The sequence below is a fragment of the Calonectris borealis genome, chromosome 2 (assembly GCF_964195595.1).
Source record: "Calonectris borealis chromosome 2, bCalBor7.hap1.2, whole genome shotgun sequence".
In the NCBI taxonomy this organism is placed as follows: domain Eukaryota; kingdom Metazoa; phylum Chordata; class Aves; order Procellariiformes; family Procellariidae; genus Calonectris; species Calonectris borealis.
In genome coordinates this window covers 73,548,566-73,571,972 of record NC_134313.1, presented here as the reverse complement: position 1 = coordinate 73,571,972, position 23,407 = coordinate 73,548,566, and the positions used below count along the sequence as shown (strand labels likewise).

General features: G+C 36.2%; 1 protein-coding gene across 2 annotated transcripts in view; it reads right to left on the bottom strand.

The window, feature by feature from the left end:
• The window catches only part of PTPN3 (protein tyrosine phosphatase non-receptor type 3), a 101,756-nt gene that overhangs the window by 21,128 nt on the left and 57,221 nt on the right, over nt 1–23,407 (bottom strand). For both annotated transcript variants that reach the window (XM_075142347.1, XM_075142348.1), the window contains 5 exons: nt 10,267–10,465; nt 9,202–9,279; nt 8,284–8,340; nt 2,639–2,795; nt 710–876 (listed from right to left, as the gene is read on the bottom strand). In XM_075142347.1, the coding sequence (XP_074998448.1) occupies nt 710–876; nt 2,639–2,795; nt 8,284–8,340; nt 9,202–9,279; nt 10,267–10,465 (658 nt within the window). The remainder of the gene's footprint in view (nt 1–709; nt 877–2,638; nt 2,796–8,283; nt 8,341–9,201; nt 9,280–10,266; nt 10,466–23,407) is intronic.

Sequence of the window (23,407 nt, the reverse complement as noted above, 5' to 3'; positions counted from 1 at the left end):
GTCAGTTTTCTACGACATTCCTTGCCAACACGTTGAAGAACATGACAAACATTAATTCATTAATCTATACAGCAGTTCTTCAATGCCTCATCCTATATGCAGGGGAATCTCATCTATGAAGTAATCTGCCCAAGAAGCGACCATCAGTGTTTTAGATCACCAGTGAGAAACACCACAGAACTGGACATTACAAATGTCCTGCAAACAGAAAATAGCATTCTAACACTTTCATATCGACCTCTAAGAGAAGATGATGAGGAATGGTCACGTTGCTCCTGTTATTCCATGAAAGAAGGCAACACGTGAGAACTTGAAACTCTAACTTAAGGTATAAAAGATGTTTTAGAAATGTCACTGAGCGGCATGGAAAAAGAAAAAAAGTACAAGACTGACCTCTGTCAAAACCCCACTATTCTACTCAATAAAATAATTAAGAAAAAAATATTAATTAGTAAGCTTTGGGTACTTGAGCTAGAAACATGTTAATTAAAATACATTTTTCTCAGCAGATGATGTTTTATGCAAGACTGGTAACTCATTCTTCCCTAAGTAGTGAAGGGTGAAACTGATGGGCGAGTCACATTCTTGCTCTTTTGAAGTAAGACTGAACAGGAACAAAGAGATTTGCAATTAATTAAGCCCTTACATTACTTGCTGGTCACAGCTATTGGTCTATATTAATGGCATTTGAGAGTTGAGTATTACCTACCTCAAACTGAATAAGGACAGTCCCACTCTCCAGCCCTTTCCTTAGCTGCTCGATAGACTCCTCCAGTGTATCACCACCATATTCGGAACAGATAGGAAGAAGACATTCTGGGAGATTGTGGGAATCAGCTTCGTCTTCTGATTTAGGCTCCACAAACTGTTTAACTACTGAAAGATGTATTGAAAATTAAAATCAGTTACATACAGCATTAATGTGTTTGCAACACATATTAAAATTTACCAGCTTGCAAGAACAACAAACTTTGCAAAGACAAGGCCTCAGGAAAGCAAATAGCAACACATTTAACTGCATTTCTTTATGTATATATATTACTGTAGAAACCACTAAGAGTAAAATGTCCTTATGACCGTTCAGAAAATGAAAGTCCTCAAGGTGCCTATCTATGAAGGCAAAGAACTTTACTTCCAAGCACAAAAAGTTTTTTGCTGCAACCTTGTCTTACACAATTAACTGCTGAATAGGCTAATGAATCACAACATCCACCACGGTAAAAAAACAAATGAATTTTGCCTAAAAAAGTTTAGAGCATAATTAATGAAATATCTCTATGTAAGTTCGGACCCCCAACAGCAAAACGAACACAAACATACTTACATTGTACTTCCTTGCCATTAGAGAAGCAACTGAATTTTCTTTCACAATTTCTTACACTAACATTGAAGGAACTAACTTAATAAACTACAAAAAAATTTATTAGTCAGTTTTCTATGACATTCCTTGCTAATATGTTCAAGAACATGTCAAACTTTAATGAATTAATCTACACACAGTTCTGTCTCTATGCAAGCTATTGTATCACCTAATGTGTCCAGCTGTGGTTATTCTCTGCAACGATCAGAATTGGCTCCTACCTGCCAAACTTCAGAAAATGGGGAGCTGTTCATACTCATGCCTATACAAACGACTGGCATGGGGCCACAGGTTATCTTTAGCTAAGAGCAGACTTCTCTTATCTGCAAGTAGGAAGGGGACTAGAAAAGTTAAGGGAAGACTAAATACTGCGTAAAGCCAGTGGAAAGGCCTACAATAATAGGACTGTTCAGGGAAAACAAGACCAAGAGCCTGTCTTCCTAGAAGCACAAGACATTTTAAGTAAAGTAAATGCTACAGAAGCACATATCATTTAGGCAGTTTTATTCCCTCCTGTTTCCTAGTGATGCATAATCCCTTCAGATTTTTAAATCTTAATGTAATCAGAAACTCTGTGCAAAGCCCTTCCATAATCGTGTGTGTTAAGGTCTTACCATAGCTCTTAAGCAAAGTAAATAATAAACTAGAAGTTTCACATAATCTGAAAGCTCTTGGGATCTGCAGGTGTTTAAATATGGAGAAAGCAATACCAAGCCGGATGGGTTCCCCATATTTTAAAAATACAGGCTTAAGACGTGCATATTTCAGAGATCCTCCCCGGTTTGCTGGCAGCAGTTTAGCAAGTAGCCAGCACAGGTCAAGCTCAGTATTGTCACAAAATGCCTATTACAAGAATGAAAAGTAAGAAGAAAAAAAAAAAGAAGCAGCAAGCTTATTTGACTTGTTTCATTGTACAATTGTGTTGGGGAACAGCCCATGTGTATTTGCAAACCCACAGTTGGGGATTTGTGAAATTATGCTATATTTACATAAAAAAACCCCCAAACTTTTGCAAGGGACTATTTGTTCTCATAGATTTTTAGACTTAAAAAAATAAGAAGAAATTCTAACTTGATGGATTCTTTCTTGCAGTGGTAAGAACGTATACAGTTAAAACTATTTGTACTACTAATTTAAATGCAGGGGAATCTACTTTTTAGCACAGACCTATTCCCAGTGCACTGAAAACACATCTATGTAAACAGAAGAGGGTATAACACCAAGCATAAGAGCAACAGTCTCAAAAACATTAAAAGTGAATAAAATTAGCCCAGTTACCTTTCCGCCTGACCAAAAGTGCAAGCTCTCTTGTGTGAGATTCTCTGCTGGCTTTTATGAACATGACCACCTGGTCATGTGTGTGCTCTGAGATATCTCGGCCATTAATTAATACTATCTGATCACCTTCATTCAGTTTTGGAATGCATTTATCAGCCTGTTTCAAGACCAAAAAAACACATTAATGTCATTGTATCCAGTCACGTAAGCAGGAACACATCAGGATATTAAGTTCATCATGTAAGCAAAGTCTTTAGAGTTCTCCTGACAAGGTTTCATCTTCTGTAACAGAAGTTCTATCAAAGGATTCAGATCTAAAACTGTCTTTCTTGCTTCAAAGCCTCTCAATGAAGATGAGAAACAGCTCAAACAGCATATTGATAGCTATAAAAATAATTTGTATTTATCAAACAGCCATCATCAGATTGCTCTTAAAGATCTAAATTTCAGACTCCAAGCCTCTATAATCACTGGTTATAGCCATTTGCAAATGAATTTCTGGAAAAAGTGCTTTGGGCACATAAGATAACACACTTCAGTTTTTATGCAGTGAATACTGAGAAGTCCAAACATGATTTTGATGAACATAACATTTAAGTAACATGACATTCCCCAGGCATGCACTTTTTAAAATTTAAAGAAATCCATACACATTTCATATTTTTATTATTTATCAGATTCTTGTTTGGTGTATATCAAATGATATCTACAAATAGAAAACATTATTCCTCACTTCAATTCACTGAAAGTTTTAACAAGAAGATGCAGGTAAGTACTCAACCTATGATGCTCAAGTACCCTGGCATTTGTGACAAATTCTTTTGCTACCTGTGCTGCAGAGAACACTGAAACAAGGTTTTCCCCATCTCAAATGAAAACTTACGTTATGTCTTGTCTTAGATACAGCAATTTAGATTAACTGCTGAACTCTAGGGTTTGTTTGGCTTTTTTCTGCCACGCTTCTTAGTACGCTTAGCTCCAAGTCCAGTGAAAAGCAATTCAAGCTATGGCCAGAATATGATCATGATGCTACAAAGATGATTAAGGGACTAGAGCATCTCTCGTATGAGGAAAGGCTAAGAGAGCTGGGAGTGTTTAGCCTAGGGGAGAGAAGGTTCAGGGGAATCTCGTCAATATATATAAATACTTGAAGGGAAGGTGCAAAGAAGATGGAGCCAGGCTCTCTTCAGTGGCGCCCAGTGACAATACCAGAGGCAATGGGCACAAACTGAAACACAGGAGGCTCCATCTGAACGTCAGGAAACACTTTTTTATTGTGAGGGTGACTGAGCACTGGAGCAGGTTGCCCAGAGATATTGTGGAGTCTCCCACCTTGGAGTATTCGAAAGCCATCTGGACATGGTTCTGGGCAACTGGCTCTAGGCGACCCTTGAGCAGGGGGGTTTGGACAAGACGACCTTCAGGTCCCTTCCAACCTTCTGTGATTCTGTAATGTGAATGTGCAGGATTCTACAACCTTTGAGTGTCAAGTAGTGCAACAATTTTATTTTCATCGCTGTCCTAATTTTTATTTTGTCTAGGAAGCACCCAGCTACACAAGACTGATATACTTATATATACACTCCATTTCATTTGTTATATGAATGAGATATAGACCTTTACTGTTATTCTCTATTCATAGTTGTTCCCTGTATTTCCTCAATGCCAGCACAGATACCCTGAACTTTATTAATCCAATGTTATTAGCCCTATCAAAAAACCATCACCAACCCCCAAATGTGAACAAGATGTTCTAATAAGCCCAATCCTGGTTATGCCTTGCACTGATGGCTCCTAAAGTAAGTTTATCAGTGATGTACTACATTACCAAGTGAAAAATAGGAAGAGATGGAAAGGAGAAGTGATAATGACAGAACCAACAAAAAGAAAAATGCAGAATAAAAAAAAATAGAGGCAAGGATATGAGGAAGAAAATAAATTGGGAGCCACTTGTGTCAGAGAATAAAGTAAAAGGAAAGAAAACTTAAGACATGTATAAGTGCCACAAACAGACAAAGGAGAAGAGAAAGAAGAGAGAGAAAAGAAAGATGTATGCAAGAGGAAAAAATTCCAAGCAGAAAAGATGCTTAAAAATTAAAAAAAGGAATAGTTTCCCCCAACTTTTTCCAAAGAAATAAGGAAAGAAAGTAACGAAGGATAGGGAAGATTAACAATGATTAATAAAAAAGACAAATGTAAACAGAAGAAGAATGGGAATTAGGAACAGCCGTGGTGTTCTTCAACACTGATTTAACTAGGTATTCACAGCTCCCTAAAAGCTCCCTTGCCATATTTTGTACAATTTATAAAGGCAAGACTGAAGAATGCAACTATGAATGATTGATTGATTTAATCACTCTGAAATGTTATTGTTTGAGATATAAATTAGTCTCTAGTGATATAAAGACCATATCAGGTCAGTCTAGGAGAGCCAAGAAGTCAACAAGAACAAGGAGGGAATGGTTTCTGATCGCCTATATTTGCCTATAATTTAGATTTCTTGGCTGGTTGCTGGCTATTATTCTTTATTACAGATGGAGATTAATATCTTTGCTCAAAGAAACGTCATTAATCATGCGACAGGTTAATGCTTCAGCTCTCTTACTTGAATCATCTGACTACATAAAATATATCTTGAAGGAGAATTAATTCCTTCCATGTAAGCATAATTTGTAGATTTTTCAGATACTGAGCTTTTCCAGACAATTAATTATGTCAAAAGCTTCCTGTCCTATTGACACACCCAATGTTTCATTTTATGCTAATCACCTTGTTATTGCTCCAAGAAGCATGCATACTATTTTTTCAGTGAGAAGCTCTATTACATAAAACCATCATAACCTCTTTAGCACCTTAGGACATTAATACTGTTTGAAAAAAATCAGTATAGGACTTGAGTTAAAAAAAAAGTTGGTTGTTCTTTAGATTTAATGCTCTCGCACAACAATTTTGGCTACTCTATCCTACAAACTTCCCAGCATACTAGATTGCTGCTCTATTAGAGAAGGATTTTTAAAAGAACTTTAGGCTGTGAAAGCGAAAATAGTGCTTTATTTTGGTAAGTAGATTTGCTTCCCCTGCTCCACAAATACTACAGATTTTTGTAGCAAAGTGGGAAAAAGTGACCTACAAACCTGAGAAATAATGTTAGCAAATAATATTACCAAACATGCTGGTTCTGGCTGGGATGGAGTTAATTTTGTTTGTAGTAGCTAGTATGGGGCTATGTTTTGGATTTGTGCTGAAAACAGTGTTGATAATATAGAGATGTTTTTATTATTGCTGAGAAGTGCTTACACAGACTCACGGCCTTTTCATCTTCTCATGCTCTACTGACTGAGAAGGCTGGAGATACACAAGAAGCTGGGAGGGGGCACAGCCAGGACAACTGACCCAAACTGGCCAATGGGATATTCCATACCATATGACATAATGCTCAGTATATAAACTAGGGGAAAGCTGGCCAGGGGGCTGCTGCTTGGGGACCGGCTGAGCATCGGTTGGTTGGTGGTGAGCATTCATTTGCATCACTCGTCTTTCTTGGGTTTTATTTCTCTCTCTTTTTGTTATCTTCCTTTTCATTACATATTATTATTATTATTATATTATTTTATTTAAATTATTAAACTGTTCTTATCTCAACCCATAAGTGTTCTCATTTTTACTCTTCCGATTCTCTCCCCCATCCCACTGGGGGGGGAGCGAGCAAGTGGCTGTGTGGTGTTTAGCTGCCTGCCGGGTTAAACCACAATCTGAGAACAATTTACAGGGTAATGAGTGAATCTAACGCAAGTTAAAATAGTGCAAATACAATGAAGGAAAGGCATAATTGAGCTAAAATAACATAAAAATGCATTCCACAGACTGCTTAACTTGAACTTTCAAATATCAGCTACATTTCATTAAACAGTCAAGAACAGCTGAAATTTAGTTTATGGAAAACAATATAATCAATGTTAATACTGCTATGCTCTAAAAATAAGTATAATTGTTTTCCTCTTGCTGTAACAGGATGTGATTTCTATAACACTGCTGTTGAGTATATTGTATTGTATAACTCTTTCCAGTCTATTCCCTGACCCTGGATAACTTGCTTGCTTGATAACTTACTAGGCTAGAGAGCTTATTGGTCACTTACATCTATGCCTATGCCCCTAACTGGAGACACTTAAACGAAGCCTGTAAGTTAAAAGTCCAATCCTTTTCCAATCCAAGAGAAAAAACCAGATCAATACTTCCCAGAAGACAATCCGAATCTGCCAAAGGAAATCACTACCTCTGGAGAAGCATCTTTCATTCTTCGATTGTGGAATGAGCCTGTTTGCCCTGTATTAAGTTCAGTATCTCAAATCACCCTTAAGAAGTTTGCTAGGTTGACTGTGAATTGTTTTAAGGACTGTTTTATTTTCACTTCGTGGATTTAAGTTATAATGATAATTTCCTACTACTCTTTTATTCAAATAATTATTTAGTTCATAAAGGAGTGCTATGCACTGCATAAGTCAAGCCACAAATCATATATGTGACAAAAACAACTTCTCAAACAACCTGTTTTAGCTCGATTTACATCATGACATGTAGATATCAGTCCTGTGTCTGATTATCAAATTTCAAAAGTCTACAAGATACAGAGTACATTGGATTTTTAGGATTAAGCCAGCAATACTTCCTATCAAGTTTGCACTGAAATTATTTTATGAGAGTTGGAGAGTTGGGAAATACACTTTGGAAGAGGGTGAGTGAAAAAAATTTGAGATAAGATAGCATATGCCCTCACAAATTTATGTAGTAATTATTTAGAAAAAAGTTACCAAGATGTTATATTACTATTATTATTTCACAATTCAACAGAAGAATTCAATGGCTGTACTGATTCTGATGAGCGTTCCATCTAGTCCATAAATATTTCCACAAGCAAAAATCCAGGGCAAAATAAGAACAGAGCAAACACATTCTGCACCCCCTCTCCCCTGCCAAGTACTTTCCCATCCTATAAATAGTTTTAGCCCTAAGGATTTACTCAGCCTATTATGGTTTGTCTATTCAGTAACTGCTGGCAGGTTTTCCTCCCAACTATTTGTCCTCTCCTGACCACCCACAAAATTATTTTAACCACAGCAGCCTTTGTTAAGGAGTTTCACAGGTCTACTATATTATGCATGAAGAACTACTTTACTAAGCCTGAAGAACCTGACTTTCACTAACTTAATTTGGTAGCCTGTAGTTTTTCTACTGGAATCCCCAGCTCACAATGCTCCTAATCTTGCAGATCTCTACTACATCTCCCTTAAACTACTTCTTTTTTCTAGGCTGCAGGAGCCCAGACTACTCACTTCTTTAATGAACAGTGTTCCATATCTTCAGTCATCGCTCTCGCCCCTCATGAAACATTTTCCACTTCAAGATGCACTTTTTGAGATTACAGGAGGGAACAAACACGCTTTCTACTGGTATCTTGTTTGGCTAACACTTCCAGATCTTTTAATCTGTGGTTTAAGAAACCACTGGTCAAATCAATTTCTAAAGAGAACAGCTCAGCTGCTATCTCATACTGGTTATGGGTTTCCAAATTCCTACATGTACGAACCTGTGTGAGTGGTAGAGGGAGTAATAAAGGGAGGGATTAAAAGTCTTAATTTACTTACAGGTGATCCTGGAGTTATTCTTGATACCACTAATGGCATTTTTTGATCTACACCACCCTAGAGGAATGTCAAGTAAATAACAACCATAAATATATCATTATAATAAGCATAAGCAGCATTTAAAACAAGTAATCACTCATTTTTGTTTTTATATAAGCTTTATGCTCTGTCATTATAGACAGGGTGAGTAAGATTGAATTTTCATCAGTAAAGAGTGGGGAGGATGCAGTGTCTTTAAATCTACCAATTTCCAGTAAACTAGACCCAGTGTCTTCGCTTGGCCATATATTTTAATAGGCAATAAACAGATCAAATGCAGCATTTATTCTAACCCTACCCTTCAAGCAAGCCTAATTCAACAGTTTAATTTGCAAGATGGACAGTGTTCTGCCCCGATTTTGATATTATGGCTACTTTGCACTATCTGCCTAAATGGAATTTCAGTGAGGTAATGTCAAAAATTTACAACAGTCAATTATCAATAGTAATTTCCATTTTCTTCATAAATTAATTTTCACCTTTCCAATACGATTTTTAATGGATATATTCAATTGGATAGCACAAACTATTTAACTTGTTTTATAATACAGAGGTCAAATTTTCCAAAAGTTGATACCGTAAATTAGGCTTCCAAGTTCATATTTAAGCAGCCAAATAGGCAGTCTGCTTTGGAAATGTGCCATGCCCGTAGGATATGCAACTAAAAACCACAGAACTAGTAAAGGCTTATTTCTGTAAATGTTGCTTTAGCATATAAGAATTAGGCTGCCATTTCTAAAAATTCTCAGTCCATAAGAAATTCCTGTAGAATATACTGCTTTCTCCAGAGCTTTGCATTAAAAATGAAAAATAATCATAAAGTCAAAGCATAGTATCTCTATAAAGCATTTAAAAATAACTAAAAGATTGCTGGTTTACCTTTAGATTAAATCCAAACTTCCCGTCTTCATCTGGTATGATACGCACCAAAAGTAAATCTCCCTCAATTAGGTCATTCTGCAATACATAGAAAAAACAAACCAAAACTTTCCTAATTTTTAAAAGAAAATAGCAGCAAATTAGAAAATAGTGCATCCAAATTTAGATGTGCTGAACAACGATACTCTACGTAAATCCACGTTTAAAATAGGAAGAAGCTAAGGTTACAAAATGATTGTAACCTTCTAAATTGTAAAAAATAGCAACATACATAACAGCAAGTATGTTATCTGTTTGCTCTGTCCTAACACTGTTACTCTCATCATAGCTTTCTCAACTGATAGCTCCTATTAAAATTTTCAACGTGTTGTCTTTACTAAATGTGACTTAAAAGGAAAAAAATGTTAGGTGCAACACATTTGAATCGATTCTGCTCTAAGGACTATGAAGCAACTACTTTTTGCCCAACTTTTCTTCTGTAAATGGGTGCATTGGTATCTTCTGCAAGGGATCCACAAGCCAGAAGGATTAAAAGTTGGCAGCAGCTACTGGACAGGCAGGTTAGGAAGCTGTTCAGCACCCCTCTAGAACAGGCTGGAGAAAAGGGAGGAATCATCCACTACTGTAATGCTAGCAGGGAGCAGCTGCTCTCTAGCCAGTGTAGAATTCAACGGATGATGTTCAGCCATCCTAAAGAGGAGACGCCTGGGATAAAGCAGAGTTGTGCCTGCTATCAAGACATACAGCAGCTTGAGTTATCTGATCTTTCCTTGGAGAAATAAGATTTAATCACGTATTCAAGTATTCCCATTCTACTAGGAACTTCTCCTGGAGATGCTTCTGGAAACCTGGACGCTGTGGAAATCAATGTAATTGGCAGGGTTGCCTATCATACTGCGTACACAATCTTGGATAAGTTTGAGTAGTAAGACAAGATTTATTCTTATTACTCCATAAAATATGCTTATCCTGGAATATAACCACACTTTTTGTGGATTCTTAATCTACAGTTCAAAGCTACATTTAGTACTAGTTTTGACTTTAAAAGAAGGCAATTGAACATACCTTATCGCAATAGTACTGACTGGAATCTTCTGTTGAGCTACTTTTTGTAATGTTGTCATAGGTTTCTAAGAACTGTTTATGGACCCCTTCCAACGGGTAAGAGCCAGAAATGTTACCAACTCCATTTGGAGATGAAGCCAAGGCTTTAGGTGAGGTACAGGTCAGAGAACTCCGCGTTGGACTGTTTCCCAATACATTCCTTCATTTAAAAAGGATAAATAAATATTACAAAGGTATCATTATCCAGATTTTAAAATTAAATAGTAAAACATACAAATGTACTGCCCAGTTAAAAGAGCAAGCCAACTTTATACTTTAGATTTAACACCGCTTCTTGAGGTGCAGGGTAACAGGACTGGAGTGTGATCTAAGGCTATCATTTGATCAGTTGACATCCAGAAGAATGGACAAAACAAAACTGGAGTAGCAAAAACATTTTCAGCAAAATATTTGGATGTTAGCCATGAAAGGCACTGTTGCAGTGGTACAAGAAATCACAGCAACATGAAGAGAGCTGAGTCCCAGGGGAAAGGCACTTCAGTTGCCAATCCTACCCATGAAAACCTTTTGCCATGATTCCACTCTCATTCTTGCAAAACACTTGTTTTTCATTCCTCCCTCTTATGAGTGCCATCTCAACCTTATCCCTTGGGGAGAAGGTGCTTTGCAGAAAAGCCATGGTAAATTGTCAGAGAAATAGGACATGAAGTGACAATGAAAGGTTTAATGACAGTTAATATAATCTGTCGCTGAGGTAGCTATAACCATGAAGAAGGACTCAGAATTAAATGGGGGTGCAGACCTGGCCTAGTGAGTCAAGAACCTTAAAATTCAAGGAAAACAAAAAAGGGTAATTAAATGAACACCTCAAATCTTAGAATTGGCCCAATTGCCTGGTCGTGCTCCAGGACCATTCAAACATTCATTTAGCTACATGCCCTCTTCTGAAGAGGATGAAATCCAGACTTCTAATACAACTAAACCCCTTCTTTAATTGGATCAAAATCACAGATACCACACATACAAACCGCTCCGTCTTTATAAATACTACACAGTACTTTGTGAAAACCTCTGTCCTGGGGAAAGCTCAGCTATAGCTCAGACTATTTCATACCACTAACACACAGCCCTGCGTACGGCAAAAACCGAGTCCTACTACTTGTATTACCCCACTGCAGACAGACCTTTCACTTAAGGTGATAGATCATCACGCTCAGTGGCTGCACATCTTGCAGGAATACTCTGCACTGCTACTGACAACCCAGCACTGCAATGAAACATATTTGATCCTTGGAAGTACACAGGCTCTTAGTTGTTTATTGCAGTTTATCCCTAAAAGCAACATCAAATTCTCACAGGGTAAAAGTAACAGAAGTATATGCAAGTAAACCCTGGCATTGAAATTTGTAAATTCAAACACTCATCTCTGCTCTGGTACTAGGTCACTACGTATGTGAGCTTTTCTGAACCATTTCCAGCAGCTGCTGCTAGCTGTCGATAAAGAAGTAATACTACACTATAGAGGAATGTAGCTTACGCTTTTAACATATGGGACTTGCACTGCAGCAAACTTTAATAATGCAGACACTTATTTCTCGGCTTGTGGAAATCTGACTGCAACAAATGTAAACATTCTGAAAGGTGCCATCAAGCAAACTTATTCTTGCCGTAGTATAACTGAACATCAGAAATATTATGTGTACTTGCCAATGGGAATGAAGTGTTTTGTGCAACATTCGCAGAATTTTCAGTTATTACAGAAAATATTTTTTTCAGTGTTCGGGAGATATTATTCACTTGGCACTCTCAATAATTGGAAAATACTTTGAAGTAGTGAACTATAATAACACTTAAAAGAATTATACTGTCAAAATTTGGTTTTTATCTGATAGCTTCCAGGACTCTTCAGGATTCCTGTGAAGTCAATGGTAAGCAAGTAGGAACATCGTATATGTAAATATATCCTAATAAGTTTTTCAGAACATAGTAATTTAAAAAAACCCCAAACATTTCACTTACAAGTTGAGATTACAGATCACAATGATTTTTCAGTGTAGAAAAAAAAATTAACAATACCAGAAAAATAGTTATTTCAGTTAATGCCTTCTGGCACTATATAAAGAGTTACCAGATAAGATTACCAGTGGACTTTTGCATCATTAAACTTTTACAGCAGTTTTTAACCAACTTTTTTGCTAATAGTGATTAAGGGTGTATTAGGACTTAAGACTTTCCGCATCCCAATTTCACAAATCTTTACAATCTCCATTGGTTTATAGATTTATTTGTGTCTTCTAACCATACAAGACCAGTACTTTGAAAAATCAATTCAAATTACGTATTTTATTATATATCTTAAAGCTAGAGATTCTATAGTAGAAAGTTCAAAGAACACTCACTTTGGTGATTCTTGTTCAGATGACCTGTTTAAAAAAAAAAGTAAATGAACATAAGTTAAATCTTCAGGAAAACAAGAACTAAACTCTAATTAAAAAAAAAAAAATGCCTGTATAAAAGCCAAAAGGTGCGCTCACAGTACATTAAGGAATACTTAATCCTATGCTGAAAGTCTGAATCAGACAATTATGGAATTTATAAAATACTCAAGAAAAATCCCAGGGCAGTTCTAACTGCTCACTTCCACTTTTGGCAGAAGGCCAACTACAGACAACACACATCTGCTACCGCAACTTAAACTACGTAGGAGTTTACAGAGGCAATTATTTAGCAAGACACACTACGTCATATAAGAAAGTTTTAGATGTGGATCACAATGACTACAGATCTCACCGACTGTATTTTGTAAAAAGTCAAATGTGGCAAAATCTTTATGTATAGGTAACAAGAAATAAGCATAGGCTGCTTCAGAAGCATGAATTTTCTTACACATTCTCATAATGCAAGAGCAGAACAGATGTTGACAGAGAACTTTAAGACAAAACATAACTAAAGCAGAAGTGGTTACACAGATGAGGACAAACTAGCATGGAAAAGAAATAAAAATTTGCAGTACATAGCATTTTCCAAGGCATTCAATTAGCTTCATTGGTAATCACCTGAAACAGTGAGCTAAACCATATTACATTAATTAAAACAAGAGCTGTGATACTAAGATAAATTTGAAAGTGAAAGTTACTAAAAAGGTGCGTGCAAAGCAAAGTAAGTTTAAGGCAGATGGGATAGCTTTCCAAATTTAATTAAGTAGTGACCAAAAAACCTGGAGTGATGTAAGTCCATGCTGGAAAAATACAAACGAAGTAGTTTGGTTTGAATGTAGAGTTGTTGAATTGTCAAATTATAGGAGGGAATTCACAGTATACAGTTAAATTTTCAATTATTGTTCTCTAAAATAACCTCAATACTAAGAATTATGTACTATGTTTCATCAAAACTACAGTAAAAATAGCACAGCATCAGTCCAGTTAAGTTTCCTTTTATGTATTCTACGATATGAAGAAACTCTTCCTTGAAAAGCAGAGCTGGTGAAACTTGATTCCCTAAGAATTTGTGGAGGTTTGGGTTGAGTGTACTTTTAATTTCTTTCTAAAGCACTAAACTTTTTCCTTTTTCTACTACAGTCATGCCCCCCTTCTGATTCCATTGACATCCACCCCCACTCTCCCACAGATACCTCTGGTTCTCCTTGTTTGCAATCCTCATAGTATTTTTACCCCGCTAAGTGCCAGCAGTGCACAGCAGATCCTTTGGGAACGTGCACTCACTTGCTGCCTGATCAGCCCACATCTAAGCGGAACAGACAACCATTGAACTTGTACTGTAATTGCTCAGTTTAAGTTTTTTTCTTCTGCCTAGTCACTGACTTTCACTAGTCTTGTAGAAAACTTTGCATCTTTGAAAACTCAACTCCTACATTAGATTTGACTGCAATTGTCCAGATGCCCTAAAGTGGGAACAGAGGCAGACAGGTAGTGCAATGACCTAAGCCTTATTTCCTTAGGAAGTCATGCTAAAAATAAAGAAACATTGAATTTATTTTTGTTTAAGCTAATGGATTTCCTTGTGAGGCAAAGAACAATGAAACTGTACATCTTTTCCAACGTTTTGCCACAGTAGAGCTACAGCTCTATTACCAAATTCTATGTGGGATTCACATTGCCATAAGTTAACCCCTTTCAAAAGCCTTCACCAAAAATTTAGACCCCATAAAACTGTGATGCAAGCACACTCAATGTCCCTATTTTAATATAATATCTCCCCTCTTTCCTCCCCAACAGAGTGAGGTCATTTGAGACAGAAAGCAAGAACTTGGGTTTCCATTCATATACTGTGTATAAACATAAAGCAAGTTTTTCATCATCTCACCAACACATTTGGATATAAATTCTTAGTAATATTTGCTGAAGGTTTATCTGTTGAGTTATTGCACTTTAATTCAAACACATCAGCTCTGAAAGAGTTACTGAATCATTCTGTAACCTTTTAAAATGGAAAAAGGTCACCAAAAATTTGACCTAGAAAGCGACCAAATTCAATGCTTAAAAGAACTCATCAGGGACAATGCAGCTGTGTCTTCCTAAAGTCCTCAGTAGCTCAGCTATAGCTGCAGAACTTTGTTCTCCGCAACTTAAATAGTATTTCTAATATTTAATTACTCACTGATACGTTAACATGAATAACTAGATGATCTTTTCTGGCTATATGGTATTCCACATTTTACTAACATATCTTCCTCATTTCACAACATCAGACAAGGACCATATTTTAAGTCAATAAAAGAGAACACTCACCAGACCAGCCATTCAACTTTTTCATCAAGAAAGAGTGCCCTTCCTTGCAAGGAGATTAAGCTTTCCATTGGTGCAGCTAATAAACTAACACTTTAAAACTGCAGGTAATTTCTCTTTCTTACTTCACAATATATCTAAAGTGATGCCATTTCAAACTTTCACTCACTATGAAGTGAGTCTGTCAATCATAATCTTTATAATAAGATAAAGATTAGTCAGTCTGTCAGTCATAATCTTTATAATAAAACTCTCTGCCCTGAAAAGAAAAAAATAACCCTCCTCTTCTGTCAGGAGGACAGAAAGGAAAGGTCTTAAGGAAAGACCCCTCCTCCCTGTTTCAGTGTGCCCTACCAGGGAATTCTGCTATTCTGAGAACTGAGGAATAAACTACAGCAAAGTAAAACCCCGAGAGAAAAGGGACAACTGAAACAATAGAACTGTAGCAAAATTCCCCCTTTACAAACAACTGAAGGAAACATCTGTAGGTTTATGCCCTTGTGGTGTTCTTGAAGTTCTTAAAGCTTCTTTTATTGTAACACCTGCAGGGCTGGGGAGACTGAGCGTGCCAGCACTTCCATTATCACCTCTTTTCTGAGAGCTTACCATTAAACCTGGGATTAGTATTCATAAGCCAAATAAGTAAAAGATATTTACAGCAGCACTTTTTTGCTGCCTTTTAGAGAAATTTATATACAGAATGACTTTTACAGTTAATATTCAGCAAAATGACTGTGTAAGAAGGCCACATAGATTCTTTGTACTGCATACGTAAGAGTACCATTACAGAAAAAACTTGCGGACTTCATGGTATACACAATTTTTTCAGTGATTTTCTATACATTCCAAACATCCACATTTGTAAGCTGCTGCTACCACCCATAAAAGGATACTTTCAGTTACTCTGTGTTGCCTCTATGGACCATATTCCAGTTTACCGACTTTCCATAAAAGTTTCATGTATTCTGATACTCTGCAACCGCTTGGCTTGCTGCAAAATTTGTCTTATCACAGATTTGCAATTCAACTTTGAGACTTTCTTTTTGGATGCAAAATGATTGTTTTTTTGAACTGGCAAGGAAAGTGTAGTACATTTTAATAAGGATATATATTTAAAAAGAAAGGTTTACATGTAAGCAAAATATATACATGTACTATTTTAATATATATTTGAGTGGAAGAGCACAGTAAAACTCATAGAAGTCTATTAGTAGTAGTCTTAAAACCGTAATTTGAAACTAATTGAAATGTTCTGAGATCCATTGCCTAGTATTAGAAGGACACCTTCCTTGAGAAAGACTGAAGTACATGAACAAGTACAATGGACTCTTGCGAAATGCAGCAGATTTTGTAAGACAAAGAATTGAACACATCTGTATACGATTAAAAATTAAGGGTAAATAACTTCATTTAAATTTTTTTTTTTTTAAATTATATGCAATTTTCTACCAAGAAAATAGTTACTAGGACTTCGCTGGATACATCTGAAGGGTACTTTAATCAACTGTAGTGCTTTAAAAATTTTGTTCACAAAAGGAATTTTGTATTTTAGTTAAAATAGTGATGTGTTCCCAGAGTATATTCACCAAATCTCACTATGCAGCTACAGTTTATTGTCTATCAAAATAGTAAGCTGAAAGAATTGAACAAATACAGCATATGTTCAGGAAATCTATTTTCAGTGCAATACCTTCACCAGATGATGCATCACACTTACACCAGGAGCGTATATGCACTTCCAGAAATTCATAGCATAGTGCAAGTGAATTTCCTTTTTGTATAGTAGTTCATCATTTCATTTCCTTCCCCTCCAACTCTGGCACTGTACACATTATGCCATCCATATCACCAGCAAAAGATAGTTTTACAATCTAAGTTAAAGAGGTTTATAGCTTTGCAAGCAGGTTTAAGAGAAAAGCTTATCCAGGAATATATTGCATTTATAACAAGTAGAATTGTAGACTCAAAGTAATTTAGGTTGGAAGAGATCTTGAGAGATCACCTAAACTCTTGTTCAAAGAACAGCCAACATCAAAGTTAGATGAGGATGTTCAGGTCCTTGTCATGCTGTGTTTTGAGGTCCTCCAAGGATGGAAACACCTCCACCTTTCTGTCAATGTGTTCGAGGACTTAACTAATCTCATTGTGATTCCCCCCCCACCCCCCACTGTCTTTTGAGCATTTCCCTTGCTGTAACTTATGTCCATTCCCTCACATGTTTTTGCTGTGCAACTCAAAGACGACTTGGCTCCATATTCTTGATAATCCTCTTTTGGCAGAGTAAGGCAGCAATGCAACCGACCCCTCCTCAACCCCTCCAGCCTTCTGGTTCTCTGCAAACATCATACACTCACATCTATGAATAACTAGCCAGATTTATCTCACCAATCAACGTATGACTTCAAATATAAGATCTATAATGTCTCATCTGTAAGTTTCTCTTACTGACTGATACTATACCTCATCACTTAAAAATGTGTTTTACAATAATCTTCTTTCTGAAATACAGGTTAAACAGAAAATTTCACAGCTGATCTCTTCTGTTAGGCCACTGAGTCTACGCTAAAAAACTACTAAAACACTTGTTCCTATGCAGTCTGCCGTTCTAAACCAAACAGACATCTTTGGTTTAATTAGAGAATAAGAGAAACTGAACACAGTTCAAGTAGCAAGACCCTCCACACTGCTTTATCACCTTACTTTTCCAAGCCAATAATCCAGTTATTTTTCTCCCTTAAAATAACACCTTATGTACATAGTTAAATTTAAATATTCTTACTCACATGTACCCTTCCCACTCAGAAAAGTGTGTTCAAAAACATGAAAACCGGCATTAAGAGGGCAAGCAACAGCTATATCAACACTCCAAACTACTCCACCTATAGTATAAAAACATTTTAAAAAAGCACAAGCCATTAAACCTGAATCAAAAATAAGCTCTGCTCCTCACATAAAGGGAGAAATTGGTCCTGCATAGGTAACATGAATAAGATTATCCTGAACCACAAAGAAATCTGTTTGTGTCAGTAACCCTTTGCTTCTAACACCTTCTTGTCTGAAAGAAACACCAGATTACTTTAATGAGACAACATTCAATTAAAGGGCAAGTGTGGGTGTTGGTAACAACACATGGTCTTCCCACAAAGCCAGATTAAAACCTTAAATCCATGAACAGGGAAAGAGTGGAGGATACTCTTTCCTTTTCATAGGGACTGGCTGAAAACCCTGCAGCTTCCTGCAGCTGGTTTCTCAGAGGTAAAGAGCATTAAACAACACAGTGGTTTTCATTTCTCGACATTCATTTATTCACTTTCATTTTTCGACATTCATTTATTCACTTTCATTTCTCTTTCACTGTGAAGTGTGAACCTCTGTATCACACCTCAGGCACCAGAAGATGCTTGAGAAAAAGGGAAGGAACATACAGGGAAAATTAAAGTTCAAAGCTCCTTAAATACTACTCAGTTACATTTCTATGTTTTCATGGCAAACCTTAGACCTTGGTATTTTAAGTTCACAAAGTGTTTAAGGTGCATATTATTGAAACATTTAAATCTACAGATTTTTAATTTACAACAAATACTTGAACATAAGGAAACAAGCAAACTCATTTTAGTAATTTCAATTTTCACTTATTTACTTGAAGATAAAGGGTAAGCTAGTTTCTTTCAATTTTTTTTCTCTTCTTGTAACAGCTCATCAGGGAAGGATCCTACACATGAACTACAGAGTGTGATAAGCACTGTTACATTCCCTATATATTAGCTACATCTTAAATTTATTTTTAAAAAAAACAAATGTCAATACTGAGAACCAGAACTTGCGCTGGGGATGGACAGTGCAGTCTTTCACAACAAAAACTGCCATCTGATACAAGATCAAGCATGTCAGAGTACACAATTCCAAAATATAATCAGCCTATTGCCCCACTTAAAGCCAAATTAGATTTGAAGGTTGATGCTTAAATTGAAGAAATTTTGGAATTTCCCACCTTGGTCCTGAAACAGTGTCACATACTTCAATATGACTATTTCATTTTTACTGTTGCCTTTTGCCCTCAAATGACACGATAGCATACAGATTGCATTAGTGTCACAGAAAGGCGTATCAGTAACAATGATTTGTTCCTCTACACCAGTGAGGCTTTCCTCATTACAAATTTGGAAACTTTAGTGGTACCTTTATCAAGATAAACTGCAACTGTGGTAATCTTCAGGTACCATACCAGGCTAAAAAAAGGGAAAATTGTGATCAAAAAGAGTGCCCTGCACAAGTCCATTAGCCTGCCTTTAAAAATAATCAGCTGTTTTAAGCCTGTTACACTGAAAGGGAAATATTTTTCTCAAAGGCAAGCTCTTCCAGGAGCTCTATCCAGGCTACCTATTAGGATGGCAAATGGTCAGGATGGGTTGATGCCAGGTAACCTGTTGGTATGACACAACTTTGAAAAAAACCAACCAAATTAATGCAGCTTTTCAGCAGAGATAACTTTAGAAATAATAAAGCCTCATAATATAATTTAATTTATTTTCTATCTTAAAGAAAAGCTGTAAGACTTCGTATTCATAACTCTTCCCTAATGTATACCTCAGTGTTTAAGGACATCTGAAGGTAAGATATGTGACTTCACAGAACAGAGAGGTTTTCTACTTTGCTTAAAATAAGAAATGTAGTAAGTCAGTAGCAGCAGTGCTTCAATGAAGAAAATGCAAATCTCTCAAGAAAAACAGCTTGAAGAAGAAAGAAAAACAGGGAAGCTGAAGTCAAGATTAGGGAAAGCCAATTTTAACTGAAAAACAGTTATCAAACAAGTGCACTTACTGATTAGTATGTTTTATCTCAATATTATTCTTGAAATCATTTTAAAAACAAAATAATAGTAGTAGCAAGTGCATATGTATGTAGACAAGGGATAAATATAGTGACAGAGTGAGTACAACATACAATCAGAAGATAGACTAGATTACCTGTTCTGAACTGGTGAGGCACAGCCATAACAAAAAGTGTGGTATAACACAGAAAGCAACCTATGAGACTTCGGAAGGCTCAGTGTGGGCTCCATGTCTGTGTTAGTGTTAATTTTTCAGTGGCAGTAGCAGTCGGATGAGTTGGACAGCAGCAGGGCAACAAAAAGGAGAAAGAACTGACAGGGGAAGCTTTCTTCACAAAGGCTGGGGAGCCCTGGGCTAAACAAAAGTCCTCTTGAAGTCCTCTTCAGCACTGTCTTTGATGACAGGTTTTGTATGCAGCTGTGATTTGAGATGGTTGGCTTAGATAGGCAAACCTATTCATGCCCTGTGAATAAAGCTCTATTTAATATAAGTTAATTTGGGATTAGAGCAATTCTTTGTCTATAATACATATGTAATAGACAGCTCCAATCTTTTCTGCAGACACTAACTGAGAGAGAAAAATTGCTTCTTTTCACTATGTCTGAGCCTCAAATTGTACTTGAATGTGAAAGTACCTTAGATAATTTAGGTAGCAGAAGCAGTCTAGCTGCACCAACATGAGACACAAGCTTGCCCTCGTTTTCTGTAGTTCACTTATGAGCATGGTTTGCTCTATTTTCTAATTTTCTTTTTGCCAGTCACAGCCTGTGGGATATACTTCATAAATTTCAGTTAGAAAGCAGAACGTTCACACAAAGTACATTTTTAAAACAATCACTGTATTCTTCAGAGAAACAATATAATAAACGACAAAATATTCTTGACTCTCATCTCCAGCATGCTTATTTAGAAGTATTTAACAGTAAACATAGTTCTAGGTGTTGACATGTCGATACGGTACAACATATTTAAAGAAATGGAAGAAGAAATGTTAATAACTGAGGTGTTTTATGCCCTCTAAACTAAGAGCTGTTCCACATAATTTGTTTTCTAAATTGCGTACTGTTTTATAGAAAGAAAATAGAACTTGATTGATTCCCTTAAGTGAGTAAACACAGCAAGGAAGAAAATCAGTTATTAAGAAAACAATTATACTTAGTATTGTCAGGAGGTAAAAAAGGGTGTATAGGGAAATAAGTGCAGGTGTATGTATTCTGCCAGCAGTGGTGGCTTCTACAGTTCTGGTACCCACCAAAGTTCCAAACGTGCCTTGATAGGATTAGGTACACAGTAACTCTTGTTATACAATGTTACCTATATATTTGTCTCAAAAAGCACTATACCACAACAGATCAGTTTGAAGGTAGGTCTATTTTGGACCACTTGTTTTGACAAAAAGGACTTAAGACATTACCCAGGGGCTGAAGTGAAACAGTTGAAAACTATCCCCCCCACCCATGAAATGCTGATGGCAGCCAGAAAAATAGAGAAGAGCCATATCCTATGCTAACTGCAGCTTGCACAGTCTTGAGCTTCAGATACAGTAAATGAAATTGATGTAAACATATTTAGTTTACAAAAATCTGCATGATTATAATTACGATTTGATGTCCCAGACACAACAATTCAGCAATTACAAATCAGCATCTTCAGACATTTGCTAGGAGCTCTCCAAAAATTTTCAGATTTTTTTTCATATCAAAGCTATTCATTAGTTATAATTAGCATTAACTAACACCTTTTTTGATTGTCTCAGATGGCAGGCTAGGCAGTAAAAAAACCCCTCTAAAGACAACATACGTTAGCAGGACTATGGGAAGCTACTCTTGGCTCTCCTCTAAGGAAAAAGAAAACCAGATTTACAATTTCAGTATTTTTCCATAACATGTTTCAGTTGTGTCAATTCAAATCTATTAAAGACCAGCATGGCAAAAATGGGTAAGTTAGCTTTATCAGTATACTGCAAGGTGATTTATAGTTAATATCTAAATATTCCTGAAGTGTGGCAAAAGTCCAGGACAAGTGTTTGTCCATATTTAATACTGAAGATATGCAAGTTAAACTTTTTTTTTTATAAAACATATTTAGTTGATAGGGTAAGATTCCCTCTTTCAATAAAGCATTCAGGGAAAGAAAGATATGACTGCACATATACACTTAATTTTACTTTACATCTTTCAACAAGGGGAGTGAGGCAAGTAATGACTACTGTAAGAATATAAAAGAAGAAAAAACGGAATGTGGACTAACAAACTGTTGAAAACTTCAATGTAGAGAAGAAACATTTTTTTTTATTTGTATGGTTACTGTATGCTTTACCTCAATTGTTAAAAAGGAAAGTGTTAATGACCATTTTACTTCACGAAAGTAACAGTCAGTACAATGGATCATTCATTCCATGCGCTACATTATCCTTCCAAAACACACACTTCAAACTTAAATTCATCAGAGTTATGCAAGCATTTTTTCCAGTTACCTGCAGAGTATCAAATATTATAAACATACCCAAGAAACCAGGAATGCATTAAATGCATAGAAAATTTGGTTTATATGAGGTAATAACAGTAATCATCTCCACAGTGAATGATATTACTCAGATACAGCATAGTCATTTAGTGCTCAGAAAATAAATGAATGTGCTATTTTCAAATTTTGAACATCCTATTTTCACTATCTGAGAAACAGCATAAAAGCAGGTTTTCCCACTCCATTCTCAGTAGGCATAGGAAAGGTGAAACAGGAAGGAAAGGGAAAAAACTACAGGGGAAGAAAAGAAAAAGGAAAATAAAAGAAAAAACCCAACAACGTACTAACCAGCAGGACACAACCTGCCAGTCACAGAACACAGCATAGTAGCTTAGTTTTCTGTCTATAGCTTCTACCCTCATCACCTCCTCTTATGGTCTGCTTCTCATTATTTTTACTCAGAAAATACTTTTAAAAGTGTATAATCTGTAAATGTTAAAACACAGGAAAGACATGGCTTCCTATCGATGGCTATTCGCAACATCTAGAGGCATCACTTTTATATATTATCAAGCCTATTACTGACACTACTAGTACTAAGGTTCATCTGACTTCCAGTCAGAAAAATAGAAAAACAATTTACAACATCACAGTGACAAACTCCAAATATGCATACATGTTAATTTTTCCCGTCTTTCATAGAAACCTCTCTGCTGTAATGTAGTAACAATACATAAATAATAATAATAATAATAATCAACAACAATAAATTAAAATTTGAAGAAAACAGTTTAAATCCAGAGTTTAAAGCTACGATTAGTAGCTGCACATTATCACAGAGGTAGGCGAGTCCTATCAGCTTCCATTAATGCACTGCTTCTCAAAATACATCTTGTCTTAACGTGACTAGAAACCATTTTCCTTTTGTAACATTACAAAGGAACCTGCATTTTAATACATAGTATTCTCCCCAGCTGAAAGTTTTAAAGTAGCTCTGTTTTCTTTTTGAGACTGAACAATTCAATAACTTGGTACATTACTTCTTAAGTTAATATTGTGTTAATCTGAAGTTACTCATTCAGAAGTACCTCTGTAAGA